Source organism: Lissotriton vulgaris, chromosome 3_1 (assembly GCF_964263255.1).
Source record: "Lissotriton vulgaris chromosome 3_1, aLisVul1.2, whole genome shotgun sequence".
Taxonomy (NCBI): Eukaryota; Metazoa; Chordata; class Amphibia; order Caudata; family Salamandridae; genus Lissotriton; species Lissotriton vulgaris.
The window spans coordinates 523,862,323-523,881,605 of NC_141689.1; the positions used below are offsets into that span (position 1 = coordinate 523,862,323).

General features: G+C 46.9%; 1 protein-coding gene across 2 annotated transcripts in view; it reads left to right on the top strand.

Moving 5' to 3' along the window:
* GFM2 (GTP dependent ribosome recycling factor mitochondrial 2) overlaps positions 1 to 19,283 on the top strand; it is a 336,627-nt gene that overhangs the window by 309,321 nt on the left and 8,023 nt on the right. For both annotated transcript variants that reach the window (XM_086960777.1, XM_086960778.1), the window contains one exon: positions 6,231 to 6,346. In XM_086960777.1, coding sequence (XP_086816903.1) covers positions 6,231 to 6,346 — 116 coding nt within the window. The remainder of the gene's footprint in view (positions 1 to 6,230; positions 6,347 to 19,283) is intronic.

A 19,283-nucleotide genomic window follows, 5' to 3' on the forward strand; every position in this document is an offset into this window, starting at 1 on the left:
GGAACAGCCTTGTCCATCTTTTTTGATAAATACTTGCGCAGGGCACGGACTGCGACTGGACCTTCCACTCCCCTTGAGTGGTACTTTCACCCTTTTGATCCAATTGGATCACCCTCCCCCTATTTTGTTTACACATCTGCTGACAAAGCCCAGAGGTCTTCTTTTTTATAATAAACTAGCAACCCGCCCCAGCGTTGCCTGGGGCAGAAAGGGGCTGGGGGCAGCATTTGAGGCTTGCGTGCACTTCTGCCCTCGGCCCCCTCCCGCCCTGGCCCGTCCCGGCCCCCCCTCCCGCCTGATTCTTACCTCAGCTGCCGGTCCCGCTCCAGGCGCCCCGCCCGCACAGGCCGCCACTCTCCAGGCGCTCCGCCCGCACAGGCCGCCACTCTCCAGGCGCCCTGCCCGCACAGGCCGCCACTCTCCAGGCGCCCCGCCCGCACAGGCCGCCACTCTCCAGGTGCCTCGCCCGCACAGGCCGCCACTCTCCAGGCGCCCGCCGCACAGGCCGCCACTTTGCCCAGCGGCAAGCAGGGCCGCGGCAGTCCTCCCAGCAGGTCGCGATCTTCGGCCCCATTTCTGGAAGTGTTGCCAGGGAGCACAAACGCAAATGATGTCATCACGCAGACGTCGCCGCCGGCGCTACTTGCAAGGGACTACTTTATTTTTATTTCGAAATTTTTTAAACAACGTATATTTTTTATTTTTAATAGCCTATGTCCTTCTGCTTGCCCTGAGGTTTTCAAAGATGTCTTGGGTGTTTTGATTGGTGGTGTACTTTTCGAGTTTACCTGGCTCAAAGGTTTGTGTTCTCTCTTTATAATAGTAGTATAGACTATTTCTTGTCACTGGGAGGGTGGTTAGGCCCAATAGCCCTTTTTACACTGTCTTTATAAAACGATATCCCTGTTTGTATTCTGTGGAATTGTGACAATGCTGACGATATTGTGTTTATGCATTTTGCTGCTAGTAATGGCACGTGTACTGTACCATTGAGCCCGTTAGTTCAAATAAACATTTTAAACTATACCGTGACTCTGATTACTCTTATTGTGGACAAGTGTGAGTGAGTGAGCGAAAGAGTTGTCTTGATACCGCGATTCCTGAGAGAGTCGGGAGTGTTGTGTATTGGATTATCTAGTCATTGGTAGCTTCGCTGTTAGTGGGAGAACAAATGAGACACTACAGCTAGTCTATTTTGGGCACTGAGGTGATAGATTGGTACACCGCTATCCACCGAGGTCCTGGTTTCCTGCACATAGTTCTGTATAGGTGCAGAATCCCTGCAACAGTCACTCTTCCCCTATTTCCATGTTGCAGGTTGCAGTCGCCAGGCCACACCAACAGCAGCTGTCCCCTTTGTGGCCCTGCTTCGGTCAAGTCAGATTGGGGCCCAACCCTGACACTGCTGCGTTCCGATTGGGGAAATTCGATGCCCACTGTCTACCCCCACAGGCCGGCCTGGTCCTCGGTCGTCTTTTGCCCCTAGCCCTGGGGGAGTTCAGCCGCTCGCAATCACCATCTTGAATGGGGAGGTCACAGTGGCTGTGTCCAGCAGGAGTATCCCAGTGCACCTCTCCCTGCCGCTGTACGACCTCACCTGCCTTCACTGCCGCTGCCATGGGAGATGCTGTCCTACTATGCTGTTCTTAAGGTAAGCCACTCCTCCCCACTGCCTCTCTCCTATGCTCCAGCCGCCGGGCTCTCGGATGGGGAACCCGGCCTTCTGCAGCACTCTTCCTCGATGGTGTGGCGTGGCGGCCTCCCTGACGGTGGAGATAACGGGGAAGAGAATGCACCGGCCCCTTTGGCAACCTTTGCTGTGGTCTTCACACCCTTGCCTCTGCTCTTCTTCAGGCCGGGCTGTGCTCACCTCCTGGCGGCTGCCATTTTGGGCGAGGCCGCGACTGCCACTCCAACAAAGCATCCTCAAGCGTCTTCTGGCTCGTCAGGGCCCCACCACTTGCCCTAGGTTGCTGCTCGTGCATGTGTGGCTCTTGAACTTACTTTTGATGAGGCAATGGCTTCTGAGATGACAGGATATCAGTAGGTTTCAGAACAGGCTGCTAGAGCCTCTGTGATTTGCCACTACTCGGCCATCTTACTGACCCGCCCAATGCTCTTCCATTCTTGACTACAGTCTTGTGAGTATGAGTGCTCCAACAAACACAGCTGAGCACGTGACCCGCCGTGAACTTTACAACTTGAACTGTTGTTCATACAAGGAAACAAGCGAGATCTTGCAGATGGAGCCAGCTGGTGCCAGCAAGTGACAGTAACATCACAGCTGCACACAACCACCAGTCCAGCCCACTAGGAGTCTGCTGGAACATCACAAATACTCCAGGACAATGAGTGTAACGGCGGGACCAGGTATAGGCAAGAGTCGTGTCTTGGTTATGCAAGGGTTTATTCGATCATACAAAGTATCAGTACAGGTTTTATGAGCTGCTCCTCTTCGTGGTGATCTGCTCCGTTCTCGTCGTGTCTTTCTGAGCACTCCCTCCTCCCTTCTCCTGACGGGGCTCCTCCTTCGTCGAGGCTCCGGAGGCTCCGTGCTGTCCACCCTCGCCGACACCACCAAGGGGAAAACAGAAGAGAGGCGGATGTTAGATGTCAGGAGTGAATGCAACCACTGTCACAAGGTAGGGGCCGTGAGAGGGGGGAATACACCCAGTGCAGGGACATACAAGGGGGGGGGAGACTTTAACTTTAATGTAACACGGAGGTTAAGTGGTGTGCTGTTAGCCCGGGTATTCACACAGTGGTAGATCACTATCTACGTTAGGCGACTTGTTCTCTTTTTAACCCAGCCCAGGAAACGGTTACGCACCTCTATGAGCCGTACCCCTCCTGGTGTACGGCTGGGCGGATCATGGTGTTGGCCTCCAGGCGGGTCCTCTTCGTCCTCTGCTCTCTCGGCTTGACCTCTTGACTGCTCGTAGGTGCCAGATGGTTCCTCTGCGGTCTGCTCCGATCTCCTGTCCGGGGTCCGGGTTTCTCCCTCCTCCGCTAGGCTGACTTCGCTAATCCAGCGTCCACTGCCGTTCCACTCCGACCTCCCGACTACTCGTCCGCCGCTTCTCCACTCGTCCTCGCTGTTCTCCCGTCCTCGGCTTCTCCACTCGTCCTCGCTCTTCTCCCGTCCTCGACTTCTCCACTCGTCCTCGCTGCTTCCCGCCACTCCGCTCTGCTCCTCACTGACCGCTCCTCCGGTGTAATAACACACCTGTTGCTGATCGGATCCGCCTTTTATCCTTGAACCCGACTCCTCCTCCTCCTCCATCATACCTTCGGTCCAGTTAAAGGGCCCGTCCTCCTCGTCGTCGCAGCTGTACTTTTCCTGGCCTGTCCACCTCGAGGAATGCGGGTCTGTGGAGAAAAGAGGGGGGGGTCACACTTGTTCAGTTCGCGCCCAGGTGCGGGGCGCCCATGCGGGTCCTGGTTACACAGAGGTAGGAGGATCAGACTTCAAATTGGTGGAAGAAAGCAGTTGAGGAAGAAGGACAGGACAGAACACGCTGCTGAGGTAGGTGGGAAGGAACAGCTGGAGATTTAGGGCCTTAATTAAGCTATGGCAGGTGTCTCAGTGACGGGAACAGCAGTTATGACTCCTGACACCTTGAAAGAAGACTATTTGCAGTATTTAGAGATTCCCCCACCTGCTTGGTGGTGATATACCTCCTGTGAAGGAAGTTTCTTCTACGGTGGCCCCCTTCAAAGCAGTGAAGTTTGTTGAGCGGGCGCCATATTTAAAGAACCTGCTCGGGAAACCTTCAGAGAAAATAACCTCCCAGAGTGAGAGCTTGTTTTCTTTGAGTAAAACTAAATTGCCCTGATATGCAGGGAGCTTTTTCTCTGCCACAAGAGCCATTTAAAAAAAATGCCCATTTTCAAAGTGCCTTGGTTGGCAGACAAAAGCAGGGAAACAGTGACAGTAGTCCTTTCCTCAATTGGGTGGGTTGGTCGTAACTGTGACCCAGCCGTCCTGGGGCAGATAAGCTGCTGAGCTGCTTTGTGGATGGTAACCCAGCAGTTAAACAAAGTAGGTGACCTGCAAGTTTGACAAGGTGGAGGAGCCACTGGTTACCAGCATTCTGCCTGATCTTCCTGACCCTTACGATGTCGGTAGGTGCAATTAACATAAGCATATTGTTTGTTACCTTGTCAGGCCTCTTCAAACACCTACTTGCATCCAAAACTACCCAACCCTCTTCAACATCGATAGCATTAAACATTTCGAAAGTTCTTCTCCCAACTTAAGTAAATGGGATTTAAAACTAAAGGTTGGCCTATTAAGGGGTTTGAGATATATTTCATATATTACAGCATACTTTCAATGTCGACGCCTCATATCACAGTATACTTTTAATGTTGACATCAAGGTTTCTAGGTATGATTTATCCTTTTTATTTAAAATTTTATTTTTTGGGGTATGGTATTTGCGTGCAATATGCTAGATGTGCTCTTCTAGTGCTCCTGTTGCAGTTTCTCATACAGTCCTGAATCATCCAGCTTGAAAATTGTTTGCTCAGGCTTCGCATTACTCATTTAGTACCATATCCATTAGGCCATCTTTAGTGCCCCATTTTTATTAGGATTAAATTGTTTAGTCATGTTGTGGAAAGCCAGTGGTCTTAATGCTGGGTAAAACATGAGGCAGTATTTCAGTCTTCAAAAAGGCACTCTCTAGATCTGCCAATGGTGCAGGAGAGATCCATCTGCTGGAAACCGAAGACATTTTTTAGGCAGATATGCGGTTTCTCGTGGACCGCATGCAGAAACGTCTCTGGTGGGAGCACAGTTGTATTCAAGAAAATCTTCCTAGATCATGTCTGCCATGTACGGGCTGACAAAAAGAGACATTTTACAGTAGTGTATTATATGGCCAAATATGGACTTTCTGAATGTCTAAGCACATCCTACACTCTCCAGCACCATGTTAGAAACCCTCATCACAGGCCATAGTGGGCTTCACAATTACCAAGTGCAACTTTTATGTAGTTATGAATAATATACTTGAATGACACTTGGTGAGAGGAAGAATGAAGGACCAGAATACCCCCTTAATTGATTTTCTTTTCTTACCGTCATTCATGCACTTCTACTACTGAACTGTGCACTGCTTCTTCCCTAGGCTTATTTCTTTGCCCCAAAATCAGACTGATGAATTAGGTAACACAAATACACATTCTGGAATAAGACCCATCGTACCATTTTCCTGCTCAACTTCACCAATTAAACTAGCTCTGGGATTTGTCAGTTAGGATGTGTGGTAGCTAACTCACACGCACTTTGTGGAGTGCTTAATGGAAGAAATAGACTCCTGTTTATAGCTAAATATCGAGTTGGTGGACCCCTTTCAAACTGTCTTGGATATGTTTTCAGCTGTTTGAAGCAGAAAGCGTTGATGTTCCTTAGATGCAATGACAAAGAGAAATTGAAGTAAACTTCTGTCTTGGGGCTGCATGACCTTGAACTGGAACAGCGGTATTTGCCCATGAGAGACAGTGAGGTTTTATTGGGGCTGGACTCTATTAGAACATCCCTGATCAAGGTTGTTGTGGACGTAGAAAGTGTTTCTCGTGTCGTGCCTATGAATGTGGGGACACAAAGGAGTAACAGTGCTGCTGGGGTCTTTCCCGTTTATCACAAGAAGGGTTGCTTGAATGGAAGGCAGGTTCAGAAGGAGTTGTATAGTATTTTACTGCCAATTTTGCACATATTTTGCGTGCGTTTAAGGCGGTTTGAAACTGAATAAAGATGATTCTGAGTTTCAGAGTAATCTTGTTGGCCTGGATTGCATAGCACGTGTGTGCTCCAGTTCTACCTGTGTTGGGAAAACTCCACAGATCGAGACTGTGATTAAAGATCTATGATTTGCAATCACAGTTTATATTTTTGACTTACAGAAGTTTGACTTAAGGGTGTGGGAGGAAGAAACAGTACAAGATTACGTTGCTCAGTTTCTCCCAATTGTTTAGCTCTTAGAAAACGAAGAAATATCCTCACAAATGGCAAGATATATTGGACTTGCACTATTTCGGACAGGGTATCAACATGCCCTAACCTTTTACATTGGTAATTATTGCTGATTTTTTAACTAAATGATCTCTTGTTCTATTTGGAGTATCTTTAACCTTCAAAATGTTTACTGCGTTGCTACGACTCTGGTTGATCATGCCTTCGGGTCTCTAAATTAATGGTTGTTTTCGGTCTCTCTCCCTTTCTAGGACCACTACTTGGGTTCCCCCTGCAGAATGTGGCAGTGACTCTCCATTCCGTGGCCCTACAGCCTGGCACCTCTATGACCATGGTCTCTGCCTGTGTTTCACGCTGCATGCAAAAGGTAAAGTATGTAATGGAACGGCCCTAATCCCAGGTTTATACTTCAGTGAAACACACTTCGAGATGTAGGGTTGTGGCCAAATGTTTAAGGTATGCCGTCATGACTGTGGGTAAAGTTGAGAGCCACTATTTGTAATGCTGAAGTGGGTGTCCCCAAAGACATACCAAAATCATGTATTATGATTTGCTTAAATGTCTTTTAACTTTGGAGGACTGACTCCTTTATCACAGTTTCAAAACTGTTAATTCTCCTCTACAATGACAAACATTTTTAAGGTCTGTTAAAAAATTGCGTTCTCTCTATTCCTTTACTCTGTCATGAAACCATTTACATAGAGAGGGGCTTTGGGTCCAACCTCCTTCAGCCGTTGCATGTTGAATATCATTCACATTTTAGATCAGCCCAAGGCATCATGCATTCATTTCATTGGTTCCCCTCTGTTTGTGTTGCCATTATGAAACCACAGAGACCACTGCAGTCAGCAGCCTGCAGAAAACTGGAGTAAATTTTATCTGATAGAGACTTCTAGCTGCAGATTCCTTACCTTAGGATTATCCCAAAGCGTCAGACTGGATCGGTCAAAAAATGTGAGACGTACCCCTGCGCACCAGTAAATGAAATCGTTCGGCTCCATGTGGCGTCGTCCGTGCCAGAAGTAACGTGTACGTTGCCTATATTGGCGCCACCCCAGCGTGTCAGTCAACGCAGATCCGGAAAGAGCTACCTCTATTACATTTTTGACTATCTTTTTTCGATGTTTTATCAAAGTTTTTTGAGGTTTTTCTTCTTGCTGTGGCAGGGTAATGTCATCTAAAAAGGCAGGCTTCAAGCCCTGCGGAACCTTTCACCACTCGATGTCGATGACTGACCCGTACCTTGTGTGTCTCGAGCACAATCATGACCCGAAGGCCTTCTTAGATTGCAGCGCAATGCACCCGAAGGCCTTGCGGGAGCGATCCCTCAAGCTCCTGATGGCTCCACATGCGAAGCTGCGACGATCCAGATCCTGATCGAGAGGAAGGTCCTGGGAGCGGTCTCATAGTCCAAAAAGCTTGTTGCCTTGAAAGTTTTTGGGTCATTCAGGTAAGAAGAACACGTCAAAGCATGCTTTGACTTCGCCTTGTCCATCGGCTGATGAGACAAGGGAACGTCACTCGAGGCCTGGCTCCACGGTTGAGCCAGCGCCTGGGCTGGCTCCACGCCTCCCTGAGTTTTCAGGAGCTAGAAACCTCCCACCTAGCTGAGAGTTTTATGAGGCCTTGCACCACATATTTGGGCGGCCCATTCCCTTTGGTGCGCCTCCGGCCCGTGTGGGTTCGGGAGGGGCTCCTACTAGATCCACGCCTGTGACTCCCTTCCAGTCGGGCCTCAGGGATCCACAGATGGATCTATTTATTTATTTTTAAAATTTCTAGAGCGCGCAAATACCTTCCGGTGTCTCGGCGCTAGTGTGTACAGATTACATGGTTGTGAGAAGATGTTACTGGTTAAAAAGCCATGTTTTAAGATGTTTTCGAAAGGAAAACAGCGAAGTATGTTCCTTGATCTGAGAAGGGATCTGGTTCCACAGTTTGGATGCAGCCACTACAAATCGTCTGTCTCCCCAAGTTACCTTTTTTGTTGGGGGAATTTGGAGCTGTTGAGCTGTGGATGAGCGCAGAGTTCGACTGGGTTTGTAAATTTTGAAGGCGTTTTTGAAGAAGTCAGGACCGTTATTGTTCAAGGCCTTGTAGGTTATACACATGGCCTTGAACTTTATCCTGCTTCTTATGGGTAGCCAGTGAAGCTCTCTAATTATAGGGGAGATAGAGGCGTATTTTGGTATCCCCAAGAGGACCCTTGCAGCAGCATTTTGAACAAGCTGTAGCTTATTCACCACTTGTTCCTGTGCATTAAGCAGTAAGCCATTACAATAATCCACCTTGGATAATACCAGGGAGGACATCAGAGTTTTGCCAGCAGTGGGAGGAAGAAACGGGAGCAGTTTCTTCACCATTCTCAAGGTGAAAAAAGAGGCCGAGACCACTGCGTTGGCATGGCCAAGGAACGTCAGCTTACTGTCGAAAAGCACGCCCAAGTTTTTCACCTTGGCAACTGGCAGTGGAGGTGTACCCAGTTCAGAAGGCCACCAGACCGGAGACCAAGACGGAGTTAGTTCGCCAAAAACCAATACCTCCGTTTTGTCGGAATTTAGCTTTAAGCAGTTCCGATTCATCCATGTACTGATTGCCTTCATGCCTGCCTGAAAGTTAGCTGCCACAGCTTCTCCGTTTTTATGTATCTCCAGGATCAGCTGTGTGTCATCGGCGTACGATGTAAGCCCTATGCCGAATGACTTTATTACCCTCGCCAAGTCCGACACATAAATGTTGAAGAGTGTCGGACTTAGCGAGGAGCCCTGGGGGACACCGCACGGAAGAGTGAAGTCAGGGGAACTGAAGTTTCCCATCTTCACGGATTGTATCCTATTGGCCAGGAAGGAAGCAAGCGTTGCTCTGGCCCTGCCCTGGATGCCAAGGGCGGCGACACGGTCGATCAAAATAGAGTGATCGACCGTGTCGAAGGCGGCGGATAAGTCCAGTAGTATTAGAATCGCTGTACCACCCCTGTCCATGATAGTCCTGACCTCCTCAGCTGCTTTGATCAGGGCCGTCTCCGTCCCGTGACCCTTCCGGAACCCGAACTGCGTATTGTCCAGCAGGTCATTCAGGTCGATAAAGGTCGACAGCTGTTGATTCATCGCCTTTTCAATAATTTTGGAAGGGTAAGGGAGGGAGGCAATTGGACGATAGTTTTTGGGCTCTAGGGGATTTAGTGAGGGTTTTTTCAAGAGGGGTGTTACAGTAGACTTTTTCCAAATTTCGGGAAATATGCCTGTCTGAAATATGGCTCTGCAGATGTTAGTGAGTACTGGGGCTATTAGGTCAGAGACTGATTTAATGATGCGCGGGGGGCAGGGGTCCAAAGGGGATCCCGATTTTACCGTGTTTATCAGCTCTGTCATGGAGGTCGGCGGTGTGAAGACCTCTAGAGTTGGTTTAAGTGAGCAACGGGAAGTCTCCCGACAGACTGTATTAGTGATCGATGTTGTGGTAAATTCATTAAAGATGTCATTGACCTTGGCCTGGAAGAAGTCTGCCACCTTGTTGCAGAATGATTGAGATGGTTCAACAGAGGGTGGGGCAGGGGGATTGGCTAGGTCTTTTACCACCTGATACAGCTGTTTGTTTGAATTAAGAGCGTTTGTTATTTGTGTGCTATAGAAGGCGCATTTTGCCGCAGTGATCATCTTTCTGTAGCTAATCAAAGCGTTCTTATATGTCTCTTTGTCGAGATCCGCGTAGTTCCTACGCCATCGCTGCTCCAAGTTTCTGCAGCGTTGCCTCTCGAGCCGTAATGACTCCGAGAACCAAGCCGCCGAAGGTTTGGTGCGGTTAGGCTTTGTTTCTTTTTGAGGGGCTAGGTGGTCTAATGCCTTAAATAGCCAGCGTTGATAGTTTTGGGAGGCTTCCTGGGGGTCGGGCCTATCCTCGGGTATCGAGGATTCCAAGATGTTATGCAAATTAGTGACGTCAATATTTTTCCAGTCGCGACACGAGATCGGCGGACAGGTGCTAGTGTGGGTATTTCTGTGAGGTTTAACTAAAATTGTGAATTTGACAGCTAAATGATCTGTCCAGGTAAGAGGGAGCACTATGGGAACGGTAATGTAGGGGTTATTAGTAAATAAGGCATCCAAAGTGTGTCCTGCTTGGTGAGTAGCTGAATTGACCTGCTGTTCTAGGCCAGCGGCCAGAAAGTCTGAAATCAGCGTGTGCGATTCCTTGTCTTTCTCATTCTCCAAATGGAAGTTAAAATCTCCCAAAATGGTGTAGTCTTGATTGGCAGCTACTGGTTCTAGTAGTGGGTTAAGGGTTTTTAGGAAGAGTGTGCGTGATGTTGGTGGTCGGTAAAGGAGAATTCCTTTAAAAATTTGTATGGGGGAAAGAGAAATAGAAAAGGCGAGGGCTTCTGCACAATTATGATCAAGTGGTTCGGTTTTTATTGGGAACTTAATCCGATGTATGATCGCGAGCCCCCCCCCTCTCTTCCCTGACGATCTATCTAACCTTGTTACTTGATAGCCGGCTGGGGTGGCGATGTTAAAGTCTGGGCCAGAGGCAAGGTCTGCCCAGGTCTCGGTGATAAACATGATGTCGGTGTTTTGACTGGTTATTAGATCTGCAACGTCGTTCCTATGTTTAATAAGAGATCGTGCATTTATCAAGATGCAGTTTATATCGGAAGCGCTATGATCTCCTGGGCGAGCAACCGCGGGGAGCTGGGAGATAGATGGTGTGATAGAGAAGCCACAATTTGGGCAGACTGCGTGTGGAGAATTGTACAGTGAGCAAAAGTCAAAGTGGGGGCAGTTCCTATCCTGCATGCTGTTTCCTATAGTCATAAGCTGAGACCTGGAGTAAATGAATACCTTAGATGTCTGTTGGGCAGCGGGGGTGGCACACTGCACGGACCCAGCGCGGACTGGCGCAGACTGGCAGCCCTTTGGCACGGCTTCGGCGCGGAGACGGCGCTCCCGCTGCGCTTCCGGCCGGCCATTTTAAATCCTGAGCCCCGCCCCCAGCTGAGACACTAGCTCCCTTGTGATTGGCGAGCAAGCGCTGAGGCGCGATGGAGCTGACCCTGCCCTCCACGCAAACGGCACAGAGCCGCGATGGAACGGGGCTAAGGGTGGGCACAAAAATGCAATACAAGGTGAGTTCAGCGAGTGGTTTAAAAAATACAATTATCAAATCAATTGCATAGGTGACATAACGTTTTCTTAAAAACTAGTGCATTCACGCGTTTTACGGTGGCCGATCACAAACAGAGGAGGATCCCCTCGCAATCTGTAGTAGCTTGGCGCCGGTCATGTCATGATGACCTTCCCTGGCCCAAGGCCGACGCTCCAGGCAACACCAGTGCTGCAACCCCTATTAAGATTCCTGACTCCAACACAGAGCTGGATGGGTGTCGCCCGACATTGACTAGAGCCATGCCTTTCAGGCCGGAGCCTTCGGCTTATTTCTATGGGCAAGCCATATGGCTCCTTGGACTGGTGTGAGGATCTGGGTGAAGCCAGTGGACTGGACACTTCTCCGGATACTGGCATGCTTTCTCCCTCTACCATGGCTATGGAGGAGGGAGCTTTATTCTCAATGGTGGTGGTTTGAGGACCTTTGCTCTTCTTGGGTGGTAATCAAGACTAATGTTGTGATGGAAGTGCTTCAACCAGGAGTGTTCCCTTCTAAACCGCTTCTACCCTTCAATGAATCACTTACTTATGTCCTGCTTGGGACCTGGTGCAAGCCCAGCACAGGGGCTCCTGTGAACAGGACAATTGCCCGCTACCACTACCCCCTCCAGAGGACCATAATTACTCACGGAACACCCTACCTCGGAGATCTTGGTGGTCCAAGCCTCCATTTCGCATGTAAATCCTGGCGCATTCCCAACTGCCTCACTAGGTAAAGCAGGTTTGTCGACTGTATCCTTGTGACGCCACACCTGGATGAGGTCTATTGGGTTTTCTGGGGATGTCCAGATCTCACTCATGCGCATGCCTTTTGATGGCTCCCGTCCCTTCGGAGAAAAGGCGCATTCTGCGATGGTGCGCTCTAAGGACAGCAGGGCTACGGCCAGGTCTTATGGCCTTTCCATGGCCCCTCATCACCATCAATCCACCTTCCACTCCTTTCGTGGCCACGGAAGGAGAATACTAGAATGAATGCCTTATGAAATTCATACATGCTTAGAATATTGCAAATTCAGAAAGATGCGAAGATGCTCAAGACAGTGCTTTTCTAACTCAGTCTTCCCGCTGGTGTTTTTGCTTCAGTCCCTCCCGGGGTGATTCGTGCATGAAAATAAATAAAATAATGTCTTTAACATTCTTATCCATCCAGCCACCGCAGCGCGCAAGCTTTCCAGCCTTGGTGTAGCAGTGGATGTTAATGTTAGCGGACACTTGTAAAGCGCAACAATCAGCCCGGGGAGCATCATGGCGCTAAGCGGATAGCTGGGTTGGAACAAAACTGGGTAGCTGATGGTGAAAAGAAGAGTTAGATAAGTGCTCTGCATAGAGCGTCAGAGGCTGAAAAGATCCAAGTTTTTAGGGCCTTCCTGAAAAGTGTTTCTGATTGGATATGACTGAGGTGGTTGGGGAGTTGGTTCCACGCTTTGGAGATGATCACTGCACATGATTTTTCTCCTTTTGAGACATCTAAACGCTGGGGGTTTTAACAGATTAGCGTTAGAAGATCTAAGGCTCCGAAGAGGTACATGATGCGCAAATTTGGACTGGAGATAGAGAGGACCTGAGGAGTGAAAGATTCTGAAGGTGATTATCAGATTCTTAAGCAAAACTCTTTTATGAATAGGTAGCCAGTGTAGTGCTTCCAGGGCCGCCCATGCAGATGATCTCCTGGGCCATTTTAGCACTAAACGGGCTGCTGCATGTTAAACGATTCAGAGTTTATGTAGGACCGACTTGTTGGTACCTGCATAAAGGCTGTTGCATTAGTCCAATCTAGACGTGATTAGGGCCACACCAACTGCCTGTCTGGCCGTAATGGGGAGCAAACAAAAAACCTTTTTGAGTGATTTTATAATATGAAAGCAGGTCCCAGCTACTGCTAGTGATTGCTGGTTGAAGGATAGTGCAGCATCAAATTTAATTCCCAGATTTCTGGCTACTTTTGCTGTATTTGGGGGAGGGGGAGTGTCAGATGGCCACCATAAATTGGGAGAGAAGGCGTTCCCTTGCGCCAATGGTAGGATTTCCATCTTTTCTGAGTTGCACTTTAAATGGTTAGTTTCATCTATTGGAAAGTTGCAGTGAGACATAAGCGGAAATTTTCTTCCGCCTGTGTGGTGTTTTGATCTAGGACCAGGATTAACTGTGTATTGTCCGCATATGAAATAGTCTTGACGTTAAAGGACGATATCAAACTGATCAATGGGGCCATGTAGGCATTAAAGAGCACCGGGCTGAGGATGGACCCCTGAATGACTTCGGAAAGCAGGGTTTTTTTCTGTTGACTTTTATTGGCCAAGGGTTATAACATTTCTGCGGTTCTGCAAGAACCCTTTAAGTCATGCCAGGGCTATATGTGAGATGCCGTAAGATTCGAGGCGGTCCAGGAGAATGACATGTGAGACCGTGTTGAATGCTGCCGATAGATGTAATCAGACCAGAACCGCATTCTTTCCTTGATCAAGGGTGGCCTTGAGAGATTCAGCCGTATACAGAAGAGCTAATTCTGTAGAGTGTGGTGGTCTGATAGCAGATTGGTTAGTGTGTAAGATGTTTGCTCCTTCCAGGTAGGTCGTGAGTTGGGAGTTAATACGTTTTTCAGTGATCTTGCTAAGACATGGGAGTAGGGAGATAGGTCAGAGATTGGTGAGGATGGTGGGGTCAGAAAGTTGTTTCTTTTTCTCATCACCGGAGAAGCGTGTCGCTGGACCGTCGCATCGCTAAGGACGAGTGTCGCCGCCGCCGCTGATCGCCATAGCATCACCAGAGAAGCGTGTCGCAGGGCCTGTCGCGGGCGTGCACGCATCGCATTTACGTTGTCGAATCGCACGAGAGACGCCATTTTTCTCGCATCGCACCGGACATCGCAATGCATTGAGACACCATCTTGTCGCCCCGGAACTGAAGAATCGACTCATTGCCTTCTCTGCGACCCTTTTGTTTGTTTTGCGTTACACATCCCAGGTACTTTGTGAGTAAAGTGTTGCATTTCATCATTTACAAGTTTATTATTGCAACAACCTTTCTAACGACATTCTACTGAGTTTTTGTATGTTGAATTTTTGTCGTTTTGGTCTAGTTTAGTTTAGATAAAGATATTTTATTTTTCTAAACTGGTGTGGTGTCCATTTGTTGTGTTTTCACTGTGAGTGTTGGCACAAATACTTTACACTTTGCCTGTGGGATAAGCCTGTCTGCTCGTGCCAAGCTACCAAGGGGGTGAGCAGGGGTTATCTAAAGTGTGTACCCCCCTTACCCTGACTAGAAGCAAGGGTCCCTATTTGACCAACGGTACCTACCTCTGCCAACTAGAGATCCCCATTTCTAACACAAATCCTTTGCTCTTCCTTTTCTTAACAAAAACACACATGCACAGCTGGCTTAGCCATGGATGAAAAAAGTGGTGACCCTTATACAGAATAAATCTACCATGCCTGGGGACATATTTATGTACGTTGGGTACAGGGATTAAGATAGGATACCGATAACCAGGTTGTCGAAGTGACAGAAGCAACTACTAGGTAAAAGGTCACCTGTGTTTAGGACTGTTATGTCGTGTGGATGGGACACAAAGTATGTAATGTATGTACATGATGGTACTATCCTAAAGACCATGACAGCAGGGGAGGTGCTCCAGCCTGAAACTGGTAACGCTCCGCCTTCTTGTGTGGTGAGCAGTAACAGTTGACATCTTTTGACCTTCCTCCCAAAGTCTGTGACATTTTTTTGGCAGCCAGGCCTCCCTCCACCAAGAGAGTTTATGCCTGCCATTGGATAAAATTTGTGGCATGGTGTACAGACAAATTGATCCCCTTTCTGCCCTTCTTTCTCAGGTTCTCCATTTCATCCTTTCCGGAGCCCAGCAGGGCTCTGCTCTGGGCATTCTGCGATATCAGCTTTTCTGTTGTTGCCTTCTCACCCATCCCTCTTGAAATCTCCTATTGTAATTAGGTTTAATTAGGTTTCTGAAAGGTTTACAACATTTGTTTTCACCTTCTCCCTTTATTATGCCCCAGTGGGACCTCAATTTTGTCCTCACTTTCCTTTGAGCCCCTGCACAATAGTCCTCCTTGGTTCCTTACCATCAGCCTTCCCGGTGGCAAAAACATCTGCCCAAAGGTTCAGTGAGCTTCAGGCCTTTTCATCCAAGCCTCCTTATCTGAATATCTAACTAGACAAACTTGTGCTTTGTACGAGAGCTTCTGAAAGTGATCACTCGATTTCACATAGGCCAATCCACCATTCTACCTACTTTTTATGCTTCGCTTCATCCCTCCATGGAAGAGGGGCAACTTAACCATCTGGACCTAAAAAGAAGGGCATTCTACCTTGATTGCACACGAGAGTTCCAGGTGGACGACAAACTCTTAGTGGGGTATGCCGGAGCGTAGAAAGGATGGGCCTTACAGAAGAGGTTCATCTCACGATGGATTGTGCTTTGTATGAAAATCTGTTATACCCTGGCTAAGAAGCAATCCCCTGAGGGTTTGCATACTCATCCCACCAGAGCTAAAGATGCAACCACTGCGTTAGCACTTGGAGTTCTGGTCCTGGACATCTGCCAGGCTGCAATGTGGGCTAAGCACTACTGCCTCGACAGCCAGGTCGGGTGGGATGGGTATTTTCCCTGTTCAGTCCAGCCTGACTTCTTCATGTGAAATTGGTCCCCAGACCCACCTTTTGCTTGGGTATCTATCCTAAGGTAAGGGATCTGCAGCTAGAAGTTTCTATCAGGTGAACAAGTTATTTACCTTCAGTAACGCCTTATATGGTAGAGTTGTGAAAAATAACTGACGTCAGCACACTGGGGTGGCATACGCCATGCGGAGCTGAACGATGCCAACTACTGGCATGCAGGGGTACTGCTCATGAAAAATTTCCGAATCCAGTCTGATGCCTGGGGATAGTTCTAATGTAGGGAATCTGAGGCTAGATAGTATCTACCAGATAAGGCATTACCAAAGGTAAGTAACTTGTTCGTCTGCACCTGAGGATGCTGCAGCAGCCTCGTGTTGGTGCTGGGAGTGTGCTCGGCCTCCATTTAGGTAAGGGACAGCTACAATCGGTTGTACACTATGCGGAAGTCTGTGCAAAGCTCACTAAGGGGCACATCGCCAAGTTGTTATATTTTAGAAGTATTGGTTTTAGTGTTTCTTCGGAAGGAATATATTTAAAGTAAACAGAGGCACTTAAACACTCTCAACTATCCTAACTTCATAACATGGGTTAATTGGCAGCTAGTGGGGCAGCAGTGCACAGCTGTGCCTGCTTACCCCAACTGCATCAATACCCAATGTGAATGCTGGGTCTTGTTGAACAGGGCCATTCATGGAGGTTAAGCAGGTTTGCTTGTGCAGCACTGGCCTTAGTGAGACAAGCAAATGGTTGGCCTTCCGCATTCTAAAAAGCTTGTAAAATAACACGCAGAGGACAACATCCACCCTTTAATGTGACACATTATTGATTTCTTGGCCTCAGAGGCCAGAGTTTAAGATCTGCTGACAGTACATGCAGGCGTTTTTTATTTCAGTTTGGAAGACGACTATAATTACCTCCTCCATCTTTTGTCTATTATCCTGATCCTGCTAAAAGGGCCAGTTCCAACATCCTGGTAGATGCATGTGTTACTTTTATTAGAATTAATACAGACAAATAGATTAGAATTCCTGGCTAGTCTTCTGTCTCCATGGATTTGAAGTGTGCAGTTTAGCCTACCCTGACGTTAATACTTTGAAGCCAAGAGTTACGCTGTTGCACCGATCAATCTATCAGTGTTTATTTCGGATGATAAAATGCATAAAGCATACCATTTTTAAAACAATAATGTTATGATGAAACAATTAAGATAAGATACAAAAAGTAAAACAATATGAGAGTATATATGAAATGGTAACAACTGCATCTCTTGATTCCAGAGAAAGTGTGTCTACTACAAAATACACCAACCAGTTATTAAAGTGCTTAATACAATTTTGCAAGATATGTTAATTTGAAATAGAGGAACTATACCAGAACTCCTTGTTTAGTCCAGGTTGCTATTCAGTAGGACTCTCAGTAATCTTAACTCATGGGGGCCCTTTGATATAGCTACATCGAATGTTCCAGGCTAAAAATGAATATCTGGAAATTGGTTCATTACAGTGTTTCCGATGTTCAGGATTTATAGATTAAATAATTCACAATTCCTCAACGTTTGCAATAGCTAACTTCTCTGCAGTTTGCTATACATGGGGCAAAGATAGATATGTGCCTCCGAACTTTCGTGGTTCAGACAATCGTAGCAACATTTTGATTGGCTTGTAGGCAATCCCCAGGAGTGTGTGAATTAAGCTAAAAGTAAGATACCGAGAAGAAATTTGATACACAGAGACTTAGTCAGCTGAGGTTCTGTGTTTTCCAAATACTGGTCAAAAGCAGGCACACATTTAAAACGAAGGATGCATGGGATAACCTGGCTATTCTAGGGTTACTAAAAATTGTAATGTCGTCCCAATTACTAAATGCCCATTTTATAACCTGAGACATTACGCTAGTAATTCGTTTGGGGATAATCGAAATTTTTCAAGACCGATTGATACCAAAATATCGTATAGATATTTAATCAATTTGAGTTTAACGCCTCCTCTCAAAATCAGCACGTCCCGTACAGCTTCTCTATAGGGACTGCGCCTTCCTTGCCCAAATCCATGTACATTATGGAAGTGACCGTGACCTCAACTGGAGTGTTGGCTAATTTTTCTGTATGCCCTTTTCTGTTTCTAAAAAGATATTGGAGATACTCTGCGACAGCCACATTAGATATTTCAAAATGTAGTTTTCTGGGTTTACGAGTCTGAAAACATTAATAACCCTCCAAATATTAGACCTATAGCCTGTAGCAGATTGAGCTTGTGCTCTATATACTTCAAATGTCAGATATATATCTCTTTTGATCAATTTTGTTTGGCCTAACTTATGTTGGCTACAGCACACTACATCAGTTATGTATTACTTTTAGAGAGCGGTTTGTGCCATTTGGTATAAGATACCAACATCATTCCTAGATAATCCAAATTTGGCTCCAATTCCAAAGGGTGTTTGTCATGGTACAATTTGTTCTTGAATGACGTGGGTTAATTGCCATAAATTTGTTCGTAATAGTTTTCATTGACAAACCTCTCAACTCTGAAAACATGTCAAGCAGTTTTTGCATTCTCAAGGGTTTTCAAGACACTTTTAATATGTAATTTACGAATAAGAAGGCTATGATTTTTTAGACCTTAAGAATTTGTGTATTGCCAGTACAATCGTCAAGAAAAGCCACATCTTGGTTTATATACAATGTAAGCAGTTTGGCCAGAGTACATCCCTGCCATGAACCCAGCTTTGCAGAGAAAGACTTTGTGGACTCGTCGTACATCCCCTTCTGATCTTGGCATCATAGCTATCTTGTAAATTAATTAACACATTGAGAAGCTGCATGGGAACACCCTTCAGTATAAGGGAGTTTTAGAACAGGTACAATGTGAAGTTATAAAAGACAGACAGACCTCTGAAGATTATATACAGAGATTCTTTTCTCACAATTGCATACGTTTCCACCATGTACTGTGCTTAGATTAAGAGACACGTCCCAGGAAGCTATTAGTTTAGATCTCCTTGTTATCCACAAGCTTTTGCTGTGGAAAATGTAATGCGGTTTTGTTCATTGTTCTACCAGTTTTCTTTCCTGCTCGAATCAGACAGAACAGTAGAGAAGAAAACATGACAGGTAGCATCCAGCCTACAAGAGGAAGATCTGGATGAAAACTGCACTAGAAGCGCAGTTGGTGGGTTAGTAACACCTCAGCAAATTTCTACATTGAGGCAGATGTGCTCCTTGTATAATTCAGAATGCACCAGTACTTTTGACTTGCATTCTCCAACACACAAAGCAATAACTTCAAAGGCGGGGAAAATACATCATGCTTAATAAGTGTTTCAGAACCATCACAATTCCAACGTCTACCTTACTTCCTTTGAACTTTCCTCTATTTCAGTAAATGCCCCATTTAACGTTGTTAAGTAACATTTTGCACAAGTACACCTGAGGTAGCACCAGTTTCTGTATGCACCATGAGATATGGGGAACCATACCTGCACCCTTGTGGTGGGAAGGATTGT